Below are 18,356 nucleotides of genomic sequence, written 5' to 3'. Positions count from 1 at the left end.
GTGCCCAGGGGTGCCAGCGGGGCTGGGGGTCACCAGGGGTCTGAAATAAACCTTCTGGTTGCACCCAGGACGTGATGCTGGACACAGGTGAGAGGTGACACCTCTGTCCCCTTGGATCCCCTCCTGTGTCCCCCTTTCTGGTGTGCCCTGGGTCCCTCTCCCAGCAGCCCCTCTCATCTTGTTGGGGGGTCCCCTTCAATCCCCTCTCCTCAAGCCTCTGGTGCTCATGTCCTCTGGTCCCCTCTTGGTCTCGGAGGGGGTTCCCCTGGATCCCTGCTCCCTGTGGCTCCCTGGTCTCCATGTCCCTTGGTCCCCTGGCCCAGCAGACCCCTGGCTCCTCTCCTATGCTGTCCCCTGCTCTCTGTGCCCCCCCCCCCCGTTCATCCCCAGGCCCAAAACCCCCTGGGTCTGACTGGTGCCCATTGGCACAGCTTTGATCAGACCTTCTCCTCAGCCCCAGAGCTCAGCCACCCCCACAGGGACACCACTGCCCCAGCAGCTCCCCCCAACCCCCCCCTGTCCCTTCTCACCATTGGCTACCACACCACACACCCCAGAAGGTCCCTCCTTGGTTGGGGGGCACCTCTCAGCCTCTGCCAACCCCTCTGCTCAAGGGGGGCAGCTGAGGGACCGTCCCACTGCTGAGCTCCCCCCACCCCATCAGTCTCCACCCCTCAACCCCACACTGCTGCCAAGGAAACCAACTCCCCAGGATGCCAAAGCAGGGGGTTTATTGTGTGCAGGGAAGGTGGCCAGGCAGAGCTGGGCTGCAGCTTGCACAGGGAAGGGCAGCGCTGACAAGTGCCCTGCCCGGTGCCACACGGGGGCAAAGGGCAAGTTCTGCTGCCCCATCAGCCGCTGCCAGCTGGGTCCAGGGGGTCACATCCAGCCCTGGGCCGGCCTCTGCCGGGGTGCTCAGATCGTGCTGGCTGCAGGGACAGGGGAAGAGACAGTGTCACCCAGGGCCACCTCCCTGTCCCCAACCCGCTGCAACAGGGCAAGTTGGCACCGTACCATCTCCCTCCTTGTCCCACCGGGCACGGGGGCTCCCAGAGGGCAGCAGCTCGTGCCCACAGCCCCTCCCAGCCCCCCAGACCCCAACACTCGCACCGTGGGGGGCTCTGGGGAGCGGCTGTGGGTGAGGGGTGGCACATGGCCCCCCCACCCCTCCCCATCCCAGCCCCAGGCTCCCGTCTCGCCCTCACCTTTCCTCTCCAGCATCTCCCGCCCGTAGCTCACGTATCTCCTCAGCCACTCCATGCAGGTGCCCTCCAGGTAGCGCTTCAGCTGCTCAGGAAGATTCCCTTCCTCCAACTTGCTCTTGACTCTTTGTGCCGCCGCCTCCGCCGCGCTGAACGTCATCGTGTCGGTGTGGAAGGCGATGAAGTCCCTCCCATCGTAGGCGTGCTGCCAATAGCCCCTGGTGCTCCCGTCCTCCAGCAGGTCACAGCCGTACATGTGCTGCCACGTGTGAGCACCTCAAACAAGAGCAGGGACCGTGGCTGAGGGGCTGCTGCAGCCCTGAGCCCTCGCTGGGGCACAGACCCCCCCCGTCCAGCCCTGTGTGAGGGTCCTGCAGCCCTCAGGGGGGTGTGTAATGCTGTGCCACAGCCCCCCCAGCAGCCAGGGCACGGTTGGGTTGGCACCCACCCCACAGCACCCTGGCTCAGCGAGGGGCTGCATGGGCTTAGGATGATGCAATGGGGTGGGGAAGCCCCTCTGGAAGCCCCTTGGCTCTGGGGCAGGGCAGGATCTCAAGGGGCTGGGAACTCTGCAGCCCCAGGGAGCCCCAACTGCGAGCCCACACTCACCCCCTCTCTGGTTGTAGAGGATCTGAGCAACGTCCAGGTGCCCGTGAGCGATCTTGTGGTTGTACTTGGCGACCTGGGTCCAGCTGTCCCAGTCCTCAGGGGTCATGTTGGCAGCCATCCAGCCCACCCTCGGCACTGCCCTCCCCCTGTCGCTGTCGTAGGATGAGATGAGGGTCCCGTCCATGTCCCAGGCTTCAACGTACTGGGGCAGCCCCGGGCTGGGCTCCGACAGCGCGACACCGAAGCAGCGCAGGGAGTGGAGCCCTGAGGGGACACGAGGAGGGGGGTGAGAGGTGGGGGGCAGCGGGGCCGGGCACACAACGGGTTATGGGGGCGATGGGGTGGGCAGCGGGGTTCACCGCGGGGGGATGCCAAGGGAGCAGTTCAGGGGGTGGGATGCGGCTCTGGGGGGGGCTGTGGGGAAACGGGGTGTATCCGGGAGGGGGGTCCCGGGAAGAGGAGCTCAGGGGATTGTGGTGGCAAGGAAAGGGGGTTCTGAGAGTGGGGGCTCGGGATAAGAGGGAAGGGGGTCCAGGGGAGTCCTCGGCCCAGGGGGTGCACAGCGCAGGGAGAGTCTGGGGAGTGGAAATCGGCTCCAGGGCTGGGGAGGGTGGGGGGGGGGTGTCGCGATGCCTGAGAAAAGGGGTCAGGGGAGTCCCCTGTGGCCACCAAAGGGGCTCCCGGGTGCCCCCGCACTCACCACTCGCCGCTCCGCAGACGACCCCCAGCAGCAGCCCCATTCCCAGCGCCCGGACCGGACCCATCGCTCCGCTCCGCTCCTGCCCCGGCTCTGCCTCCTGCCCCGGCTCTGCCTCCTGTCTCACCTCACCATCGGACCCGCCCCCGGCCGCCCGCAGCCAACGGCAGCACGATCCGAGCTTCAGAGAGAGCAACCTTCATCCCAGCGCCCATCTCCCTGGCCTCGGGCCAAGAGACCTTCTTCAGTGCTCATCTGCACAGCTTTGATCAGACCCGAGCCCCGTGTGCCCTGGGTCCCTCTCCCAGCAGCCCTTCTTATTGGGGATCCCCCTCGACCCCCTCTCCTTGTGACCCTCAAGCCTCTGGTGCTCTTGTCCTCTGGTCCCCTCTCCACAGCCCCCTTGGTCTTGGAGGGGGTTCCCCTGGATCCCTGCTCTCTGTGGCTCCCTGGTCTCCATGTCCCTTGGTCCCCTGGCCCAGCAGACCCCTGGCTCCTCTCCTATGCTGTCCCCTGCTCTCTGTGCCCCCCCGTTCATCCCCAGGCCCAAAACCCCCTGGGTCTGGCTGGTCCCAGCCCTGTGGTCCCCTGGGTCTCTTTCCCAGCAAACCTCTGATCCTGGGCTGGGGGTCCACCCTTGTCCCTTGGGTCCCTGGTCTCTGCTGCTGCAGGGCAGGGGACAAGGGGGCACAGCAGGGGATGGAGGGTGAGGGAAGGGAGGAGCTGAGGATGGGGATACGTGGGATTGGGATGGGGAGGGTGGGAGAGGGGATGGGGCCATGGGGAACAGGGAGGATGAGGAACATGAGGAGCTGGAAACGAGGCCACGAGCTGCCAACGAATCTCACCTTCACCACTCCTCTGCAGAGCTTGCTGGGGGACAGGCTGTCATCTCCCCACAGGGAGCAGGGGGGTCTCTGCTCCAGCACACCTCCTCCTCTCTCCCCTCACCCACCTTGGGCTCTGCTTCTCTCTCTCATCCCACCCCTTCCACCACCCCCCAGAAAAGAAGGAAGAGACCTCTGCTGGCTGTTGCCTCTTCAGAAGTGATCGTGGAGGGAGCCAATTGGTTCAGCCCGAGACGGCTGTGACTCAGAGCTGGGAGATTTGAGCAAGTTCTCACAGGAATCTGACGGGAATCTGCTCCCTGAAACGGCTCCACACAGCTCCCACAGCACCTTCCAGTGACCCTCTGCACAGCTCAGAGCAGGAGACCTCCCCCTCAGTGCCACTGCTGTGGCTTCAGAGAGAGAAACCTTCACCCCAGTGCCCATTGTCATGGCCTCAGGGCAGGAGACCTTCTCCTCAGCACCCATCCCTCTGGCCTCAGGGCAGGAGACTTTCTCCTCAGCACCCATCCCTCTGGCCTCAGGGCAGGAGACCTTCTTCAGTGCCCATTTGCACAGCTCTGATCAGATCTGGTCCCCATGTCCCTCAGCCCCCTCTCCCAGCAGACCCCTGGCTCCTCTCTCATGATGTATCTGTGCCCCCCTTGATCCCCAGTGCCGGGGTCCCCTGGGTCTGACTGGTGCCCATTGCCACAGCTTTGATCAGACCTTGTCCTCAGCCCCAGAGCTCAGCCACCCCCACAGGGACACCGCTGCCCCAGCAGCTCCCCCCAACCCCTCCTGTCCCTTCTCACCATTGGCTACCACACCACACACCCCAGAAGGTCCCTCCTTGGTTAGGGGGCACCTCTCAGCCTCAGGAACAGGCACCTCTCAGCACAGGAACGTGTCCAGTTGGGTTTGGGAACCTCCTGAGAAGGAGCCTCCACACCCTCCCTGGGCAGCCTGGGCCAGGGCTCCCTCACCTCAGCACCAAAGCAGTTTCTCCTCTTGTAGAGAGGCTTCCCCTTCTCTCCAGTGAGAATCCCCTGCCCCATCCACTCCACACACCTCTCTTTCGTCCCCAGTGTCACTCAGCTGGGTGTCAGGGCTGCTGAGGGGGTTGTTCCCCTGCAGCAGGGGCAGGAAGCCACTGAGCACCTCGATGGCATCGGTGTCACTCGGCCACCGCTGCTTTGGTTTCCTGTCCTGCCCCCTCCTGCCCCCTCTGCCCTTCCACACCATGGAGGATGAGGCTGGGTACATCATCTTAGAGCCACGGGGCAAGCAGGGTGAGTTGGGTTCCTCCACTCTGGTGGGGCAGCTATTTGGGGGGTCAAAAATGCTGTTTCCCCAACAAACTTTGTGGGGTGAGAGGAAAATAGGGGTTGGTGGTGACTGGTGTGAGCAGAGAAGGGGTGATGCTGCCTGACAGGTCCCCAGGAGCTGCTTCAGAGGGGAAACTGAGGCACGGGTGCAGGGAGGAAGAGTCAGTAATTGCACTGTGTTAATTATTGTGTTAATTACTGCCTTAATATCACCTCAATAATAATTCTGCATGGATAATCACAGCATGATTGAGATTGGAAGTGTCCTGCAGGGTTCATCCAGCCCAAGCCCCTGCTCAAGCAGGTTCCCCTCGCTCAGGGGGCACAGGAATGTGTCCAGTTGGGTTTGGGAACATCCTGAGAAGGAGCCTCCACACCCTCCCTGGGCAGCCTGGGCCAGGGCTCCCTCACCTCAGCACCAAAGGAGTTTCTCCTCGTGTAGAGAGGCTTCCCCTTCTCTGCAGTGAGAACCCCCTGCCTCACCCACTCCACGCACCTCTCTTTCCTCCCCAATGTCACTCAGCTGGGTGTCAGGGCTGCTGAGGGGGTTGTTCCCCTGCAGCAGGGGCAGGAAGCCACTGAGCACCTCGATGGCATCGGTGTCACTCGGCCATCGCTGCTTTGGTTTCCTGTCCTGCCCCCTCCTGCCCCCTCTGCCCTTCCACACCATGGAGGATGAGGCTGGGTACATGGTCTTAGAGCCAGGGGGCAAGCAGGGTGAGTTGGGTTCCTCCACTCTGGTGGGGCAGCTATATGGGGGGCTCAAAATCACTGTTTCCCCAACAAACTTTGTGGGGTGAGAGGAAAATAGGGGTTGGTGGTGACTGGTGTGAGCAGAGAAGGGGTGATGCTGCCTGACAGGACCCCAGGAGCTGCTTCAGAGGGGAAACTGAGGCACGGGTGCAGGGAGGAAGAGTCAGTAATTGCACTGTGTTAATTATTGTGTTAATTACTGCCTTAATATCACCTCAATAATAATTCTGCATCGATAATCACAGCATGATTGAGATTGGAAGTGTCCTGCAGGGTTCATCCAGCCCAAGCCCCTGCTCAAGCAGGTTCCCCTCGCTCAGGGGGCACAGGAACGTGTCCAGTTGGGTTTGGGAACCTCCTGAGAAGGAGCCTCCACACCCTCCCTGGGCAGCCTGGGCCAGGGCTCCCTCACCTCAGCACCAAAGGAGTTTCTCCTCGTGTAGAGAGGCTTCCCCTTCTCTGCAGTGAGAACCCCCTGCCTCATCCACTCCACACACCTCTCTTTCCTCCCCAGTGTCACTCAGCTGGGTGTCAGGGCTGCTGAGGGGGTTGTTCCCCTGCAGCAGGGGCAGGAAGCCACTGAGCACCTCGATGGCATCGGTGTCACTCGGCCATCGCTGCTTTGGTTTCCTGTCCTGCCCCCTCCTGCCCCCTCTGCCCTTCCACACCATGGAGGATGAGGCTGGGTACATCATCTTAGAGCCACAGCACAGGCAGGGTGAGGCGGGTCCCCTCCAGGATGCAGGTATTTGGGGGGGTCAAATTGCTGTTTCCCCCCTGCCAAATGTGGGGAAGGAGAGGAGAACACGGGGTGGTGATGGCCGGTGTGAGCGGAGAAGGGTGATGCCAGCCATCGGGGCCCCAGGAGCTGCTGGAGGTGGGGAAACTGAGGCACGGGTGCAGCGAGGAAGGGCTTGGAGGGGCTCTTGGGGGGGATGGGGATGGTCAGATGCACACTCTGTGCTGCCTCCACTCAAAAGTGACCCCAAAAAGATGGAGCAGAGAGATGTGGGTGAACCTCGTCCTGTTGCTGGTCCCTTACGGGGGTCACTCGGTGCAGGGGGGGGCTTTGGGGTCTCACCAGGCTTGTGGTGTGACAGATGCTGTCGAGCCCCCTTTTCCTTTGCCGCAGCCCTTCCCCTGAGCGCAGGATGCAGCCGGCGAGACCCCCAGGGGGCTTTTGCCCCGCGGCAGCCGAGTGTCCCCGCAGGAATCTCCCCCCGGTGCTGCCGCCTCCTCGGGGCCCTGACGGCCGCCCTGGCCCTCGGCCTCGTGCTCTGCCGTGAGTTTGTTGTTTGGGGCCGTGGGAGGGGACCGTGCGCCCCCTCCGTGCCCGGGCTCACGTCTGTCTCAGTGTCCCGCTTGCTGACGCCGAGGGGACAAGCCGAGGGGACCGCGGGCAGCGGCAACGCGTCGCTGCCGGGCGCTTGTGGCGGCGTGAGCTGCGGCTGCCCGGAGCTGAGGCGAAGCCTGTGCCCCCTGCAAGGTAACACGCCCCCCTGCAAGGGATGGCCCGGCTCCCCCGAGCCCCTCCGTGCGAGCCCTCGCGTGTCCGTGCGTGTGTCCGCAGAGGGGGGGCGCTGCAGCCTCTGCCCCGCGGGCTGGACGCAGCGCCGGAGCAAGTGCTATCGGGTGTCCGAGGGGCTGAGCCCTTGGAGCGGCAGCCGGCAGGACTGCGTGGCTCGGGGGGCCGAGCTGCTGATGCTGGAGGACCAGGACGAGCTGGTAAAGGGACTGGGGGCACTGGGACAGCGTGGGAACGGGGCTGGGCGCAGCCGGGGAAGGGCTCAGGGCTCGCCCGGCAATGGGTGCCCGAGGCTCTACGGTGTCTGTGGCAGCGCTGGGGGCTCGGGGCGGGCTGGAGCTTGTTTTGGGGTGCCAATGTGTCCCTCGGGGTCCGTCCCCGCTGCAGGATTTCGTGAATGAAATGCTGCAGAACCCCAGCCGCGCCTTCTGGCTCGGGCTGCTGCTGCCGTCGGCCGGGCAGGGCTGGACGTGGCTGAACGGCTCCCGCCTGGAGCAGAGCCGGTGAGCGCTTTGGGGGCAGCAGGCAGCGAGGGGCTGGCTGTCGGGGGGGGCAGCGGCAGGCGCGGGGCCCCTCGGGCCGTGACGTGGGCTCCATCCTGCGCCCGCAGGTTCCGACCGAGCCCCGGCGCCGAGGGCAGCGCCTGCGGGGTGCTGAGCTGGGACAGGATCGGCTCGGCCGGCTGCGGCTCGAGGTATCAGTGGATCTGCCAGAGAGGAGCCATCGAGCTCTGAGCCCGAACACAACCAATAAAGATGATTCAAGAATCTCTTAAACAGCCCATTTTCCCCCCGTTCTGCCTTTTCCTGCTCTTCTCATGGGGGTGCGGGGAGGGGACACACACCGAGGGGACCCCCAAGAGCCCCCAACAAGCCCCATCGTTCCCTTCAGGCCGGACTTTTCCCTGATGCCCCGCGCCAGCCCCCGCCTCACCCCCTGCACCCCCCGGACCCCAAACCCATCACCCCGGGCAGCGGAGGAGCTTCGGCGGCCGGCGGCAGTGCCGAGCCGGGCAGCGGGAGCCGCTGCAAACGCGGCAGCGGGTTTTGGTCTCGCTGCTTCTCTTCCCGTCGCTTTTTCCCTTCCCCGCTGAAGGAGCCGCTTGAAGCTGCGGCGGCGGGAACGGGGCCGGGGAATGTTGAGGCAAAGGAGCCGCAGAGGAGTCGCGGGTGAGTGCAGGGGCAGCCGTGTGGGCTGTGGGGAGGGGACAGTGTCCCCGTGGCAGTGTCACCCAGGAGGAGCTGGGGCTGCTGAGGCTGAGGCTTCTTCCAGCTGCCTGCAAAGGGCTTTGTCATCTGCTCGGTCTTTATTGGGAGGGTCTGTATCAGCTCCCCGCCCCCTTCCCCAATCCTTATTGCACACTCATGGCAGCGAATAAACACGAGCCAGTGCCACGGGTTTGTGTGGAGCCGTTTCTGCTCATGGGGAAGGGGCTGCAACGGTGGCTCCTGGAAGAAGTTGCTCCGAACTTTCCCCGGCTCTGAGTCAGAGCCACTTCTGGGGCTGAGCCAACGAGGCGCCTCCATGGTCACTTTCTGCAGCAGAAGCAGCCGGCAGAGGAGGGTTCCTCCTCTTCCTTCTTGCTGTTGCTGCTTCTTCACCGTCTGCTGGGGGTGGAAGGAGTTGGAGGAGAGAGAAGGGCCCATGTGGAACCCAAGGTGAGCGAGGGAAGAGAGGAGGAGGCTGCTGGAGCAGAGCCCCCGCTGCGTGCTGTGGAGAGGAGTGTGGAAGCTGAGAGCTGTGGGCACTTGGAGCAGTTTGTGAGCAGCAGCTGGAGCCCGGGAAGAGCTGAGGGATGAGGGAAGGAGATCTTCAAGTGCTGCTTGTATTTTCTTTCATCACCCTGCTCTGGTTTTGCTGTCTCTTCTGCTTCTATTCGGCAGAATAAACTCCTCTGACTCTCCTCTCTAACGGCCAGAGCTGTAACTGGCACTGAGCCCTCCCTGCCCTTGTCCCCATCCACAACATCCCTGGTTCTGTTTTTCTCCTCTCCTAAGGAGGATGGGGGTGGATGGGGGTCAGTGAGCAAGAGACTGTCGTGGTGCTTTGTTGCTGGCTGGGCAAAACCACGGCAGTGGGGTAGAGACGATGTGGCTTTGCTTCTGCTTTGCTGAGCTGATACCGGGCTTGAAAGAGTTCCGAGTCCTGTGCAGCCCCCTCGTTTACCAGCGTGATTTGGGCTTTGATGAATGGTGAGAAGATTGTGAGCAGAGGCTTCAAGAGTGTCCCAAGTGCCAGTGCTGCTGCTGAGTTGTGCAGAGAGCTGCAGTGGGGGCTGCAAGATGAGAAGCAGCTGAGGGAGGAGCCTTAGGGCACCACACACTGATGTTTTGGCTATAAATAGTGAACCAAAACAGATTAACAACTTCCAAACCACTTCAGCAAGGCCACAGCGTCCAGAGTGAGACTTCTGCTTAACAGAGAAATCAGTGTCACAGTTAACACCTTAATGGTGATGCTGAGCTAAAAGCAGAACATGCTGAGTATCTGTGGCTCAACTCTGCACCCACAGGCTAAAAGTCGGCCTCATTTGCATATTAATGAGGTGCTAATAGGCGGGGAGTTGAGTTTCTGGAGCGTATGTAAGGTGTGTTGTTTTGTGTCTCAGGTGTTGGGGGAGGGATCCCACATGCTCTGTAATAAAGGAAAGCAGCTTTCTACCAGCTCACTGAGGGTTGTCTCTGGGCACCTGGTTGCCCTGGGCCCTTGTGAGGGAGAGATGAGTCAGCTCAGTGTGCAAATTGCCTCCAGAGAGGGAAATTCAGGGGCATCCACCTGAAGATAAAGACCTGGAGGGCCAAGTGTTGCAGGATGAGGAAGAATCCCCCGGGCTGCCAGAGGAAGGGGCAAAGGCAGCGACTCCCCTGTGTGGGCTGTGGGAACTCCTGGCTGCTCATGAGCAGCACAAGCAGCACCGATCCAACTGAAACCCGGCGCCAGAGGGCTGAGAAGAGGAAAGTAACAGCCCATGAGCTCAGGCTGGGAAGGGAGAGGAAGGCAGAGATGTGCCAAAGGGACGAGGCGGCCCCAAAAGCCCTTCGCAGCGTTCCCGGCCATGGCCGGGTGGTGCCGCCCCTGCACCGTGAGTTTGGCAGCACCAGCCAAAGCGCTGCACGGAGCTGGAGAGGGAGAAGGAAATGTTTTCGGGTGGGCTGAGCAGCGTGGAGATGCCTTTCCAAAGCAGCCACAGGCTTTGATGAGAGCCCCAGCGGTAGCGCTGCCCAATGTGGCAGCAGCGTGGGAAGGGTTCGGATGGGAAAGGCTCCGGATTGCCCTGGGAGTGCTCCCTCAGGAGCAGGAGCCAGAGCAGGAGCATCCTTTGGCAAAGCCTGGGGCAGTGTCAGGAAGGGATGGGCAGTCTGCCTCACAGCCCTTGTGCTGCTCCTGCTTCGAGAAGCCCACAAAGGGACAGTTCAGGCAACACTGGGCTGTGTTTGGAGCTCCTGCAGTTCCCAGAGGACTGGAACAGAAGGGTGCTCATGGGTTGTGCCCCAGTCCCATGCTGAAGGCTCAGAGCTGTTTTCCTGGAGCAGGGGGACGTTGGATTGAAAGTACCAAGGCTATGGAATCCCACTTCTCTCCTGCCAGCAGGGGCAGAGGAAGGGCAGCTGGTGCATGGCTGTTTGCAGCCTCCAGAGCAGCTTTCCTGCAGCCAAGTGCAGCTGAAGGATGTTCCATGAGCAAAGGCTGAATGGGACCAATTTCTTGGTGGCAGCAGCTGTGTGGAAGGAGGAGCACGGGCAGCTGGATGTGCTGTGGTGCCACCAAGTGAGGCTGGAGAAGCTGCAGCCCTACCTGCACATAGATGAGCACAAAGGACAGAGTTAATGGCCTCAGGGAGGGCTTGGGAGCTTTCAGCAGGGAAATGGTCAGTGTTTGGAGTGATTCTGAACTTGTGAACTCAGCAGGCTCACTGGTTAGTTCTATTTAATCCCAATATAGGAGCTGTTAGAGAAGATGGGTCAGCCACAACAAGTGGTGCTGATGCTCTGCCAAGGCTGCTGACTGGTGACACTCCAAGAAATGTTAGAAACAGTTCAACAGAAGAGTCTGCCAAGGAAGCAGCCAGAGCACAGGGGCTGTGAGTAGCACCAGAGAGGTGTCATGAGATATCACCACCAAAATACAGGCCAGAGAGAATCAATTCACTGGAGTTCTAAACAAAACACAATATTGGGATGGGTTCAAGTGACAGAAAGTCAGATGAAGATCATGAGCTGGACCATAGACAGCAGCAGAATTTGGATGGGGGCTTCAGAGTTTCCTGGTACCAGGCTTCAGAGCCTTGGGAAATAGAGTATTGAGAGGAATCTGCCCTGGCAGGTAGAGACCTTTTCAGGACCAATAGCAAAGGAAATCCAAACCATGAATAGACAAGTTTAGGCCAATACAAAAATGACTTCATGGAATAGAGTGGCTTTAGAGTTGCTCTTGGCCAAAACACAAGGGGGGTGTGGGCTCCCTAAATTGGATGGGGAACATATTTTTAACCAGACTCATCTTTAGGCTCTAACATTTCAGCACCAGGAGCTGGGGGATGCTGTTGGGGCAGAACTGGATTTGGAACATTGCTGCATCCATATCCCAAACACAACTGATCATTTGCTAAAGCTCTTGGATGGGATGAGTAGCAGCAGAGAGCAAAGCCACCAGGAACAGAGCTGGCAATGATTGGTTCAATCACATTCTTCACCAAGAGAGAGGATGGTGAGGAAAGGGGTGGTGAGCCATGGTGCTCAAAGGGTTAATCCTCCTGGTTGTTGCTCTTATCCTGATTATAATCACAAACATGGGATGTATCCAGAGAGAAATCAAAGTGAGTCAATGGAAGAGCTGGAATGAATGAAGCAACAACTTCCAAAGGGGGGAAAAGACCCCAGAGCCCAGAGATGCCTCATTCACAGACCCCTCCTCAGATTCCTCTGAGTTCCAGCCCCTCCTCATTCATACACCCCCAACCTCTCTCCTCATTGACTCCTTCATGCAATGGTTTGGACTTGGAGTGAGGAGGGAGGAGACAATTGCCAGCAAGGGGTTAAAAGCATTTAACAGTGCCAGTGCAGCTTAAACAGCCCAGAGCACCAAAACAGTTGTGTTTGAGCTGTAAATCACCTGACTGAGCAGCCAAAACAACTTGCTGCCAGTTTGAGGGGGCTCAAAGTGAGGCCGTTGCTCCATTTCTCTGTCAGGTGCATCCGGAGCGTTGGGTCACTTGTCGGCTGCACGTGAGGAGCAGCGATTTTACAAGGGTCTCAAAGGTGTTTATCAAGAGGATGGGGAGACACTTTTGTTTCTGTAGTGTCCAGTGCCATGGCCATCAGCTGGAACACAAAAAGTTCCACTTAACACAAGGAGGAGCAACTCCTTTGGTGCTGAGGTGAGGGACCCCTGGCACAGGCTGCCAGGGAGGGTGTGGAGGCTCCTTCTCGGGAGGTTCTGAAACCTGCCTGGACACGTTCCTGTGTGGCATAATCAAGGGGAACCTGCTGTGGATCCACCTCTGGGAGCCCTTCCAAGCCCCATCATTCTGTGATTCTGGGAATTGGCTTTGGGCGACTGTGTGGTAACGAGTTGTGAGTGGGAGGGGTCCTTGTTCCCAGGATGAGGTGTTCCAGCAGGGTCTCAGTGTCAAGGGATGCAGCCCTGCCATCTAGGGGACAGGGAAAGGGGTCTGCATGCACCAAGTGGAGAGAGGAGAAGCAGGAGGGGAGCAGGAAGGAAGGAATGGGGCTGGGGGAGTGAGGGGATGGGAATTGGGGAGCAGGAAGGAAGGAATGGGGCTGGGGGAGTGAGGGGATGGAAACGAAGGATAGAAACCACCAACCTGAGCAGTTCTGCTGGAATTGGGGAGCAGGAAGGAAGGAATGGGGCTGGGGGAGTGAGGGGATGGGAATTGGGGAGTAGGAAGGAAGGAATGGGGCTGGGGGAGTGAGGGGATGGGAACTGGGGAGCAGGAAGGAAGGAATGGGGCTGGGGGAGTGAGGGGATGGAAACGAAGGATAGAAACCACCAACCTGAGCAGTTCTGCTGGAATTGGGGAGCAGGAAGGAAGGAATGGGGCTGGGGGAGTGAGGGGGTGGGAATTGGGGAGTAGGAAGGAAGGAATGGGGCTGGGGGAGTGAGGGGATGGGAACTGGGGAGTAGGAAGGAAGGAATGGGGCTGGGGGAGTGAGGGGATGGGAACTGGGGAGCAGGAAGGAAGGAATGGGGCTGGGGGAGTGAGGGGATGGGAATTGGGGAGCAGGAAGGAAGGAATGGGGCTGGGGGAGTGAGGGGATGAGAATTGGGGAGCAGGAAGGAAGGAATGGGGCTGGGAGAGTGAGGGGATGGGAATTGGGGAGCAGGAAGGAAGGAATGGGGCTGGGGGAGTGAGGGGATGGAAACAAAGGATAGAAACCACCAACCTGAGCAGTTCTGCTGGAATTGGGGAGCAGGAAGGAAGGAATAGGGCTGGGGGAGTGAGGGGATGGGAATTGGGGAGCAGGAAGGAAGGAATGGGGCTGGGGGAGTGAGGGGATGGGAACTGGGGAGCAGGAAGGAAGGAATGGGGCTGGGGGAGTGAGGGGATGAAGGAATGGGGCTGGGGGAGTGAGGGGATGGGAATTGGGGAGCAGGAAGGAAGGAATGGGGCTGGGGGAGTGAGGGGATGGGAATTGGGGAGCAGGAAGGAAGGAATGGGGCTGGGGGAGTGAGGGGATGGGAACTGGGGAGCAGGAAGGAAGGAATGGGGCTGGGGGAGTGAGGGGATGGGAATTGGGGAGCAGGAAGGAAGGAATGGGGCTGGGAGAGTGAGGGGATGGGAATTGGGGAGCAGGAAGGAAGGAATGGGGCTGGGGGAGTGAGGGGATGGAAACAAAGGATAGAAACCACCAACCTGAGCAGTTCTGCTGGAATTGGGGAGCAGGAAGGAAGGAATGGGGCTGGGGGAGTGAGGGGATGGGAACTGGGGAGCAGGAAGGAAGGAATGGGGCTGGGGGAGTGAGGGGATGAAGGAATGGGGCTGGGGGAGTGAGGGGATGGGAATTGGGGAGCAGGAAGGAAGGAATGGGGCTGGGGGAGTGAGGGGATGGGAACTGGGGAGCAGGAAGGAAGGAATGGGGCTGGGGGAGTGAGGGGATGGGAATTGGGGAGCAGGAAGGAAGGAATGGGGCTGGGGGAGTGAGGGGATGAGAATTGGGGAGCAGGAAGGAAGGAATGGGGCTGGGGGAGTGAGGGGATGCAAACCAAGGAGGTGTTGGACATGATCGAAGGCTGAAGGGGTTCAGGCTGAGAATGAGCACTGGGACCAGTTCAAGGTGGATACTGGGGACCATTTCAGGCCAGGATGAATAATGAGACCAGTCGGGCTCGGCCGGACCCCCCGGTTCCCTGTGGCCGCCCCCCACTGTCCCCCCGCGCTGCCGCCGGCGCCTTCGCCTCGGAGCTGCGGAGCCGCGATCTGCCCAGCGCCCGGTGACGTCACGCGCGGATCGGGCTGCCATTGGCGGGCGGGTGGCCAATGGCGGGGCCGGAGCGGAGCAGCGCGATGGGGCCGCTCCGGGCGCTGGGTCCGGGGCTGCTGCTGGGGGTCGGCGGGGATGGGCGGGCGGGGAGCTTGGGGGCACCTTTCCCGCTCTGCAGCCGACACCCTGCTGGACCCTGTCATCCCTGAAACCCGGCCCCTCTCCTCTGATCACACCTCGTTCCCCCACAGCCCCCCCAAATCCGACCCCCACTGTTACTGAAATCACCGATGCACAAAGTGAGGGGGTTGGAAGAGCCCTCCACAGCTCATCCAGAGCAGCTTCCCCTCCATCCTGTCACACAGCAACGTGTGCAGGCAGGTTTGGAAACTTCCTGAGAAGGAGCCTCCAGACCCTCCCTGGGCAGCCTGTGCCAGGGCTCCCTCACCTCAGCACCAAAGGAGATTCTCCTCCTGTGCCAGTGGAACATTCTGTGTTCCAGCTTTTGTCCATCACCCTTTGTCCTGTCACTGGGCACTACAGAAAAAAATGTTGCCCCATCCTCTTGCCAAACACCTTTTAGATACTTGTGTTCATGAGACTCTGCCTCAGTCTCCTCTTTTCCACACTAAACAGCCCCAGTTCCTGCAGCCTTTCCTCAGAAGGAAGATGCTCCAGTCCCCTGATCGTCTTGGTGGCCCTGCACTGGCCTCTGTCCAACAGTTCCCTGTCCCTCTGGAGCTGGGAAGCCCAGAATTGGGTTAGTAAACAGCAACCATGTGTTTGTCTTGACAAGAAGGCAATAGCTCAAAGTCAGGCCTATGAATCAGTAAGCAAAGCATTCACCACGCTGAGCCAAAAGATGAAGATCACTGGCACCTTTCCGAGCCTCCCAGCAAAACTGAACATGTATCGCTAGGGATGGGCTGAAGCCCTGGGCAGAGATGGGGATTCTCAGCGTGATCCCCCGCACCCCTCGCTGTGCACAAACGGCCTGAGGGAGCGGGGAGGGCCCGGGGCTGCTGGTGCTGCAGGCGGCTGCTGGCTCGGAGCGAGCGGGGTGAGAACCAGGGGAAATGGCATCAGCGTCGGCGGCTGGAACTGAAGAATTAAACACGTCTCTTGGGAAGGACACTCCTAGACCGAGCAATGTGTGTGTGATAATATCGTGGGAGGCTCGCAACCAACAAGCCCAAGCCGGTTCGGGCACAGCGAGGGCGGGAGGCGGCTGCGCTGAGCTATAAATGCGGGAGGTACCTGTCGGCCCTCGGGCTGTGGGGGCTTTGTGGAGCGCTGCGGTGAGTCGCTGAGGCTGGGGGTGCAGGGAGGGTCCTGGGTGGGGGGAGCAGGAGGGCGCGAGGCTGCACCCCAGAGCCGGGGAGAGGGTTGAGGCAGGCGGCGGGTGCTGTCCAGGCTTTTCTGTCCTTCTCCCTCCTTCATCTTCCCTGCCCGGGAGGTGCTGAGTGCCCACACCCCGTGGGAAGCAATTCCTTCATCGTTCATCCTTCCCCGTTCAGGGCTTCCCGGGCAGCCGCTGTGGGCAAAGCCATCGGGGATACTCGGGGAGTTGTATCCTTGGCTGTGACCTGGTATTTGACGACTGAGCTCCCCAGGTGCTGGGAACGGGATGCAGCATCTCAGGGAGAGCAGGGACGGAGCAGAACTGAGCTGCCATCGCCTTCCCCAGCCCAGGGCTCATCGCACAGCCCGGTCAGCTCCAGAATTCACCCTCCCCATCCACTGTGTGGGCATCATCAGCTCTCCAGCTCTCCAGCACAACGACAGCAGCTGTGGAGTAAAACTTGAATCTGAGCGTGTTTTTCTAAACAACTCGCAAGAGACATCGATGCTTTCTTGTACTTCTTCCAGCCAAAAAGACTCTGATTGTCTGGGTGAGTACGGAGCCGCCGCTGTGACCCGAGGGACGGCAGCAGCGTGTCTGTGGCGTGTGGCCCGTGGGAAGGATGCTCAGGGTGGTGCCCAGCTGGGTGTGGAAGAGTCTCCCATCATAAAGCTACAGGAGCCCTTTGTTGCCAGGTTCAGCCTCTTTGGCTGAGTTTCGGCTTTTAAACCCAACATCACTTGTTTGGGTCCCTCCCGAGTTCCCCGGGCAGCGCGTGGTGGGGGTGTGGGGGCTGTGCCTGCTCCAGAACAACCCCGTCCTCACTGTCGGGGCGTTTTACTCCTCCAGGCAAGTTGAACAAACACCATGCAGTGTGTGCCCTGGTGCTGGCTGTGCTCCTGGCTCTGGTCGTGGCTCTGTCGGTGGCTCTGGCTGTACAATCGGGTAAGGGAGCAGCAACGGCTTCGGGTCAGCCCCGTGGGAGGAGCCCGGGGCTGCGTCGTTCCCGGCCGCAGGGAGCTGCTGCCCCGCTCCGTGCCGAGGGGAATCCTCTGAGCTCCCTCCCTGCCCTCCTGTCCCTGTGCAGCAGGGAGCCGTGCAGCGGGGGCAGCTCTGCCTGGGGCCCCGGTGCCATCCTGTGCCTCTGACTGGGTCGGGTACCGGAACATGTGCTACTACGTCTCGGCGCGGGAGGGCAACTGGACCTGGAGCCAAGCACAGTGCTCAGGGCACGGGGCGTCGCTGGCCATGCTGCAGGAGGAGTGGGAAATGGTGAGGAGGGGCTGTGGGGGGGTGCTGGTGTAACTGCAGCCCTCTAGCAGAGCTCCAGTTGTGGGCTGGAAGGGAGGGATGCACAGGGGATGATGTGGAGCCCAGGGCACATCTGTGGTTGCTGAGCTGCTGCAGAAGCTCTGAAGCTCCTTGGAGCTGCTGCTGGGTGTCAGGTGCTGGGCTGGTGGCTGGTGTGCTGCTGGCAGCAGCTCCTGACTGTTTTCTCTTCTCTGTCCTCCCCAGGAGTTTCTGCAGCTCATCAAAGGTGATTTGGATTGCTGGGTAGGTGTGAGGAGACAGGGTGAGCACCTGGAGAGAGTGGATGGCAGCAACTTCACCTTCAGGTGAGTCCCATCATGGGCTGAGGCTGGGCACAGCCCCTGACCCAGCAGTACCAGCAGGATCCTTCTCATTGCAGCTCTCTGGTCCATGGCAAAGCAGACTGTGTCTATTTGATTGACAACTCTGTTGCAAGCTCAGGCTGCTCCTTGCACCGGCCCTACATCTGCAGCAAGCCCCAAGCTGTGTGACAGCAGCAATGGAAAATGAATCATAGAATCATATGAGATGATTATCTCACCCTGAATGTCATCACTAATCATCCAAAAGATGGTTATCAGGAGGAGTCAACATGGATTCACCAATGGGAAGTCCTGGGTTGGGCAGAGTTTCACATCAACCTGAGTAACCTGATGCCTCCTATGAGTACATAACCAGCTGGCTGGATGAGGGGAGAGCAGCAGATGGCATCTACCTTGGCTTCAGCAAGGCTTCTGACACTGTCTCCCACAACATCCTCATCAGAAAGCTCAGGCAGTGTGGCTGGGATGAGTGGACAGTGAGGTGGATGGAGAGCTGCTGAGTGACAGAGCCCAGAGGGGGGTGATCAGTGGCACAGAATTGAACTGGGGGCCTGTAGCCAGTGGAGTTCCACAGGGATGGGTTCTGGGGCCAGTCTGGTTCAACATCTTCATCAGTGACCTGGCTGAGGGGACAAAGGGACCCTCAGCAAGTTCCCTGCTGGCACCAAACTGGGAGCACTAGCTGATTCCCCAGAGGCTGTGCTGCCAGTCAGTGAGATCTCGACCAGCTGGAGAGTTGGGCAGAGAGGAACCTGCTGAGGTTCAACAAGGACAAGGGCAGAGTCCTGCAGCTGGGGAGGAACAACCCCCTGCACCAGCACAGGCTGGGGGTGACCTGCTGGAGAGCAGCTCTGCAGAGACAGACCTGGCAGTGCTGGCTGATAACAAACTGAACATGAGCCAGCAACGTGCCCTCGTGGGCAAGAAGCCAATGGCAGCCAGGGGGCATCAAGAAGAATGTGGGGAGCAGGTAAAGGAAGGTTCTGCTGCCCCTTTG

At 60.4% G+C, this 18,356-nt stretch overlaps 3 protein-coding genes across 4 annotated transcripts; 2 read left to right on the top strand and 1 right to left on the bottom strand.

Annotated features, from left to right (window-relative positions):
* Positions 1-714: 714 nt before the first annotated feature.
* On the bottom strand, positions 715-3,493 carry LOC133629243 (class I histocompatibility antigen, F10 alpha chain-like). The gene is made up of 5 exons (XM_062019897.1): positions 3,357-3,493; positions 2,512-2,689; positions 1,812-2,075; positions 1,206-1,478; positions 715-929 (listed from the first exon to the last, which is right to left on the bottom strand). Exons 2-5 carry the CDS (start codon positions 2,573-2,575, stop codon positions 916-918), a joined length of 615 nt encoding a protein of 204 aa, XP_061875881.1. The 5' UTR covers positions 2,576-2,689; positions 3,357-3,493; the 3' UTR covers positions 715-915.
* Positions 3,494-4,486: 993 nt separating this feature from the next.
* Positions 4,487-7,691, top strand: LOC133629240 (C-type lectin domain family 9 member A-like). Of its 2 annotated transcripts, XM_062019893.1 has the most exons (6): positions 4,487-4,627; positions 6,549-6,698; positions 6,771-6,902; positions 6,987-7,141; positions 7,329-7,444; positions 7,552-7,691. In XM_062019893.1, the coding sequence occupies exons 1-6, from the start codon at positions 4,501-4,503 to the stop codon at positions 7,673-7,675; spliced, it is 804 nt and encodes a 267-aa protein (XP_061875877.1). In that variant the 5' UTR covers positions 4,487-4,500; the 3' UTR covers positions 7,676-7,691. The 2 variants fall into 2 exon arrangements, with proteins under 2 accessions (XP_061875877.1, XP_061875876.1); XM_062019892.1 differs by having other exon boundaries at positions 6,771-7,141.
* An 8,538-nt stretch (positions 7,692-16,229) lies between these two features.
* LOC133629245 (C-type lectin domain family 2 member B-like) lies at positions 16,230-17,527 on the top strand. The gene is made up of 5 exons (XM_062019900.1): positions 16,230-16,275; positions 16,575-16,670; positions 16,813-16,997; positions 17,241-17,341; positions 17,416-17,527. The coding sequence occupies exons 1-5, from the start codon at positions 16,230-16,232 to the stop codon at positions 17,525-17,527; spliced, it is 540 nt and encodes a 179-aa protein (XP_061875884.1).
* Positions 17,528-18,356: the final 829 nt, after the last annotated feature.

Source organism: Colius striatus, unplaced genomic scaffold (genome assembly GCF_028858725.1).
Source record: "Colius striatus isolate bColStr4 unplaced genomic scaffold, bColStr4.1.hap1 scaffold_35, whole genome shotgun sequence".
Lineage (NCBI taxonomy): Eukaryota > Metazoa > Chordata > Aves > Coliiformes > Coliidae > Colius > Colius striatus.
The sequence above is the reverse complement of the archived record's forward strand: the minus strand, read 5'-3'. Positions and strand labels throughout refer to the sequence as shown.

Bases quoted from the DNA above. Each gene is read 5' to 3' on its own strand.
- LOC133629243 (XM_062019897.1), bottom strand. From the start codon at position 2,575: ATGGGTCCGGTCCGGGCGCTGGGAATGGGGCTGCTGCTGGGGGTCGTC. The intron at 2,076-2,511 runs GTGAGTGCGGGG...GTGTCCCCTCAG, and splicing joins CGTCTGCGGAGCGGCGAGTG to GGCTCCACTCCCTGCGCTGC. The intron at 1,479-1,811 runs GTGAGTGTGGGC...CTCTTGTTTGAG, and splicing joins CCTCTACAACCAGAGAGGGG to GTGCTCACACGTGGCAGCAC.
- LOC133629240 (XM_062019892.1), top strand. From the start codon at position 4,501: ATGGCATCGGTGTCACTCGGCCACCGCTGCTTTGGTTTCCTGTCCTGC. The intron at 7,142-7,328 runs GTAAAGGGACTG...TCCCCGCTGCAG, and splicing joins TGGAGGACCAGGACGAGCTG to GATTTCGTGAATGAAATGCT. The intron at 7,445-7,551 runs GTGAGCGCTTTG...CTGCGCCCGCAG, and splicing joins TCCCGCCTGGAGCAGAGCCG to GTTCCGACCGAGCCCCGGCG.
- LOC133629245 (XM_062019900.1), top strand. From the start codon at position 16,230: ATGCTTTCTTGTACTTCTTCCAGCCAAAAAGACTCTGATTGTCTGG. The intron at 16,276-16,574 runs GTGAGTACGGAG...TTACTCCTCCAG, and splicing joins AAAAGACTCTGATTGTCTGG to GCAAGTTGAACAAACACCAT. The intron at 16,671-16,812 runs GTAAGGGAGCAG...GTCCCTGTGCAG, and splicing joins GGCTCTGGCTGTACAATCGG to CAGGGAGCCGTGCAGCGGGG.